This window comes from Gavia stellata, chromosome 4 (assembly GCF_030936135.1).
Source record: "Gavia stellata isolate bGavSte3 chromosome 4, bGavSte3.hap2, whole genome shotgun sequence".
NCBI lineage: Eukaryota > Metazoa > Chordata > Aves > Gaviiformes > Gaviidae > Gavia > Gavia stellata.
The window spans coordinates 63,513,536-63,519,535 of NC_082597.1; the positions used below are offsets into that span (position 1 = coordinate 63,513,536).

General features: G+C 40.2%; 1 protein-coding gene across 1 annotated transcript in view; it reads right to left on the reverse strand.

The window, feature by feature from the left end:
- The window catches only part of TBXAS1 (thromboxane A synthase 1), a 231,389-nt gene extending 225,863 nt beyond the window's left edge, over window positions 1–5,526 (reverse strand). The window contains exon 1 of the mRNA XM_059816257.1: window positions 5,429–5,526. Coding sequence (XP_059672240.1) covers window positions 5,429–5,526 — 98 coding nt within the window. The remainder of the gene's footprint in view (window positions 1–5,428) is intronic.
- Between the last annotated feature and the right edge of the window lie 474 nt (window positions 5,527–6,000).

Genomic DNA, 6,000 nt, shown 5'->3' on the forward strand with positions numbered 1-6,000 from the left:
CATCCCAGAGAACTTAAATCTGAAGCTGCAAAAGCAATGATGGAAAACTGTCCTACCTCCCCCCAGAAAATAAGAGACCTTTGTTTACTTAAAAGCAGCATAATGAGGGCACTGAGCGAACTTCATTCTGGATGATCAAATCTACCTTGTTTTCAGAGAAAGTATTTAGTCATTTGTGGTGTGGCACTTTTCCAAATTATAATTCAGTAGTTTACTCTGCTCCTTCTCAGGCTCACCTAGAGATGCTTGATTTAGCTCAGAGAGGAGGCCATATATTCCACAGCTGTGGGATCAAATTATGTATGACACATTAGTGGGAATTCCAGATTTGCTTGATGTAAAGCTGCATGACAAAGACAATTCCAAATCTGTTAGTTTTTTCTGTCATCAACAGCAGCTTGCTGATATTTCCTGTTGAGTCAGAGCCTTCTAGCTTTCATAAGCCATTTGAATGAAGGGGAGGGAAGCAGAATGACCCACAGTTGGTACTCCTTTCAGAAAGGATCCAAGTTTTGTACTGCCTGATACTGGATCCGTCCAGAAGCATTACCTGAATGTGTTAGGGAGAATAACCGGCTCACCCTATGCCTGCACTCAAACCATAAGCCTAGACCTCTAGCAATCAAACATCTTTGGTAAATACTGATTTCTTCAGGAGCAAAAAATGGTGCAAGACCTAGTTTTAGGTGGCATTTGGTTGGGAAAAAAAATACCTGAGATCTATTTGATCTCAGTTTTGCCTAACTCAAGCCCAAATAGCAAGGTTCTGCAAAACCAGAATGAAATTTTATTTGGAGACAGATTATCTCTGAACTTTCTCTCTCAGAGCCCTTTCCAAAACCACAGATGTAAATTAATGCCAAACAAGCAATAGTATTGAAGTCATCTGAATCAAAATACTACCTGTCCTGAGATTAACTTCTGATGTGGTCTAGTACAGGTACGGTACCAACTGATGAACACATGTTGTCCCCCATGTCTAAGTATCTCCTGCATCTAAGTGTATGCAAATGTCTAGGCTTAAGGCCAGACAAAAAACCTATTAAGTTTAGTTTTCATTCTTTTTGATCAGAGACTGCAAATGCTTTGGGTCAGAATTGACTTGTGCAATGGGTGGACAGTATCTAGATCCAGTGTAATCCAAATCTCTCAATCTCTCTATACATTTCTGTAACACAAGTGATCATTAATATTACTTCAATGTAAAAATGACATCTTTCTGAATGATTTAGCTTTTCAGAAACAGACAAGAACACTGCTAGTATATGTTTTGCTATGTTTGAAACCATGCAATTAGACGTGTATCTTACAAACATAAACAAACACCTCCCATCCAACCTCCATGTTTCTAAAAAAAAACTGGTTTGTTTAGACAAGGGGTTGATAATCCAGTTTGAACACAGTTATCTGAATGCTGTGACAGCTTCTTCATAATGCTAAGCTTATGGTACATTAAACTTTAAAGCAAGATAAACTCCTGCTTTCATTTTATCAAACATCTTCCCAGACAGCAAAAAGAAGGACACAAAGCAATGTTTGCAGCTACAACCAAGAATGGGATACCCAATGCAGCGTATGTTTGAAATGAAAATGAACAATATGTTGCATAGATATACCACCGCATTTTTTCAGTAGAGAATATCACTGGGATTTGTAAATGTTAACCTCATTCCTTCCTTAAGTGTCTGTTTTTATTTCATGCCTGAAAAAAACCCTGAGATTCACAGAGATAAAGTGAATAGATACAGCAGTCCTTGGAATTGAGAAAGAAAGTGCTCTGAAACAAAACTATTCTGATAATCAGTTTGGCTACTAGAAATCACAGGGGCGGGAGGGACACGGACAAGTGCTTTTTCAAGAGTGCTCAGTGTTGTGCCATTGGTATTACTGAACTTTACGTACTTAGCCATAATATGCCTTTTTGTTGTCAGGAAAGCAGTAATTTCATTATCTATCACAATAGTAATAAGATAGCAATAGCCACCAAAGAATCCATGGTATGAAGCCTGTAGGAAGAGAAAGTTACCTACTGAGAGCAAGTATTAAGTATGAGGAGGGAAGTGGACCACTAAGTTTTTCAGGAATGGAGGACAGCAAGCAGGCTTGAGCACATAGAATCATAGAATAGTTTGGGTTGGAAGGGACCTTTAAAGGTCATCTCGTCCAGCCTCCCCTGCAATGAGCATTAACATCAGTTACCTTAACAGATTGCCAAAAAAGCAACCTCAGGTTTGTTCTTCCCATTTCAAATCTGAAGAGACTATGTACCCAAAAGCTTCTCTGTTTTTTCTGCTCCCAACATCAAATCAACTACCTTAAAAAGCCTCTCCTTATAGCTGACTTAAGGTCATGTGGAGGATAAATACTGGGAGATTATAGTTGCTGAATTTTCCACTGACTTAAAATTGACACAATACACTACAAGCATCACTTTCGTATTACACTGATGACAACACATAAGAAATCAGAGGTGTGCCATTAGAGGATTTGTTATAAAAAGTTATTGATGATCTTCATTGTACCATAAGTAACAGTCTAAAAAAATGACCAAATGATCCAAGTTTCCTCCTAAGTCATATATCTTCTCCAGAAGTTTGTTTTTATGCAGCTACAGCCTCTCCTCCCTTTCCCAGTCAACCCTCGTTTCTCTCCCTGTTTCATATGACTTCACCTTACCCAAAAATGTGAAGAGATTGGTCTTATCACAACTTAGCAAGATACCACCTGCCAGCTGAACTGTGATAAATCACAGCTGGCCTTACAATACACATGCTAACAGCGACTGAGGCTGAGCCGACAGGCAGCAGCTCAAGGCTGTCATTTAAACCATGGAGTACCCCCATCCACAAAAATCATGCCAAGGTAATAGCTCAGTAACACAACAGTTGCCATCACCGTGTTACTATTCTAGTGTGCATTAGATCTATTGACTCTCTTCTCTACCTGAAACTGCCTTCTGTTTAGCCTGTAAGCCTTTTACAGCCAACAAGGTGGACAAACTGCCTATTCTTTGTACCCATACAACAGTTGACACAGTATGACCCCAATCAATCATAAGCTACTACCATAACAAAATTTACAAAAGCAAATATTCATTCCTCCCTTCCCCCATGACTGCCCTTCTGAAAAGATACAATGCTGGCAGAAAAAGCTAGAAAAAGAAGACTTCAGAAGTTATTAAAAAAAATGAGAATAAGCCTTAGTATGAAAACATCAAAGGAACTTGAAGAGTTATTACTTTATTATTACGCCTGCCATACATAACACTTGTGTTTTCCGACTCCTAGAAGAGCCAGACAACTGGGTATGCAACATGATTGCTATAAAACATTCTCTAGAATTAGGGACCTGCATTTCTATTAGCAACCCTTTACATACTCTTTAACTAATTCCTTGAACCCAAGGTTTCAGCCACAAATGAAGGAAGCTGTGAGCATGCTTTGGTTTTTACTCATTTGTTTAAACAAGCATGCAGTATAAAAAAACTTTATTATAAATAGACTCTTAGATGAATAGTTTGAACAACAATCACCACATTTGCAGATGTGCTTCAAGCCATTAACCTTACAGGTTCAGTCACTGTATTTTACTGAAATAAATGGATCTGAATAGCTTAGCCAGCAGGCAAACCTACCAATAGCCCACAGATGTTGCCCAGTGTATTTCTTTGAAAGCTTAAGAAACACCAGCCTCTCATTGGAAGAGCTACCTATAGGCACCTGTATTCAATAAGCTACTTAAAATCAACCTGTATCTGTAGATCAACAAGATTGGTTAGTAATAACCATTGGCAAGTAAGAGTATAAAACACTTCCCCATATAAAACTCCAGCTTCCTTTACCTGATGACTTCACAGAACTTACCTTCAGCCAGGAAAGGAGAAACGCTGAAAGGAGTATCTCTACTGTAAGGCAATTTCCCACCTCACTCCCAAATTGGACTTTTGGAAGCTTATATGGTAGGCACTCAATTCAGCAGCTGACTGTCCACAGCCAGAAGCCTCATTTAACTTTGACTTCAGTCTGCAGTTAGAGCTAGGTTTGTTTAAGGCAAGACCAAATTCTGCACTAAACTGCCATGTTCACTTCAAGGTGAGGAACAGCCTTCCTTAAATTGAACCAGAAAACGAGGCTCTGGAGAAGCATGCACCGGCATGTACCCTACATTTACACAGAGCAGTTTTGTGTTTTCAGAGACCTCGGCGCATCTTGCCATGTACTATGTGGTAGCCTCAGGCTCTTTCAGCTGTCTCATAGGCAGCCAGATCTCACCAGCCTATCTGCTGCATTTCTGAACTGTGGATGTGCCTCTGCCCTCCCTCTCATCCCCTTAAGCTTACAGGTCAGCAGCTAAACAGTACGGTTTTACTGAAAGATCCAGTGCTGCCATTCTTTTTCCCAGCAAATTCAAAGGAAGTACGACTTGGACCTTTGTGATGATTTGGGCAGATCTTATTAAGAAAGTAGGCTCACCCAGCTACTTGATATGGCAACACACATCAAATATGGGCTTGACTACAAAAGAGTCTTTTTTTAGTCTCTCTAGACCCTTCTTTGACACACAAGGAAGTTGAAAAAAAACTCAACAGGGTCAAAGAATGAAGAAACATGAAGAAATGATCTGTCATTTACACTATTACAACAATTGTGCTAAACTCATGATGCCATCACTGTTCTCTTCTAGATTAGCTTTGGGTTTTCATCAGAGGTTCTTTTTCTACCACTGTCCCTGAAACTTTTTCTTGAATACACAGAAAAAACATTGGTTGACTGGAAAGCAGGATTTGAAGAGGTATTCAAGTAAAAACAGTTGGAAAAGCACTCCCAGTTCAGCTAATTAAATTTCTGAAATAAAGTATCTGGACAGGGTGGGGTTTTTTAATTTCAGCACAGCTCACTGCAATGCTTACTGTGCTTACCATTAGAGCTGCTGTTACTCTGATTTGTAGCCACTACTCAGCATGCAAAGAACAAGAGAGGAAATTCAAGCAGCCGTTAAGAGTGTCTGTACACTTAAGCCGAGAAACCTGGCAAGGGACAAGTGTGCAGCATAGTACGGAGAAGAGGTCCAACAAGACCCTGCAACAAGTACTCGGTTTCTTTCTGACCAGCACCAATGTTCCTGCCACCTACAGAAATTAATAAGAAGCCAACAATAATAAGTTCTTAATTTTGAATACAATTTTTGTTAGCCTTTTGTTGGTAAAGTGCTTAGAAGAAAATATTGCAAGGAGAGAACTCTCGAGAAAGCATCATCAGTTTTGTGAGTATTTATTTCAACCTCTGCATCCAAACCAACTCCCCCTTCGTGTCCCTTCTGGCCAATTATCTTCCAGTTTCACATTAAGAATAAAAGACTCTGTAGAAGCTGGGGGAGCTTCAGCAGGCTTTGTGTCTGATATGCAGCCCATATCATCGTTATCACTTACCAATAGAGCAGGACTAGGAAGACCGTCAGCAAAGCCAGGGTGACTGTTGTACTATTTATTTCTGTGGAGGCAGATGCCAGGAGATCTACAGGCTCCATTTTCTTCTAGTGCAGCTCCAGCCTTCAGTGGTGTGAGTGTGTGTGCAGGGGAAAGTTTCCTCAAGAGCTGATAAAGCCTTCCACTGCTATAGGAATGACATCTGCAACAAAACAGGAACCAAGACAGCAAAAACGCATCAAGTCAAGCACAAACTGCAAACTTTTCCTGTTCTCATCATCTGCACACTCTGAGAGAGAACTTGAAGGTTCCCTGAATGGTAGGATGTAGCAATTCCCCCCCTCCTGCTGTTGTTGACTGTCGTGCCAGTAAATATTTACATACCCACCGCTTGAGACATCAGTGTTGTTGAATAGGATTTTAGACATCAAGTATGGGAAACGGGGGAAATTGTGGGGAAAAAAAGAGGGGGAGAGAGCCTGACCATGGTACAGATCATGGAAGAAGAATATAAAGACCCTTCAGGGGTGCCTTGGCATACAAACAATGGCATTCTCTGAAGTAACAAAACTAGA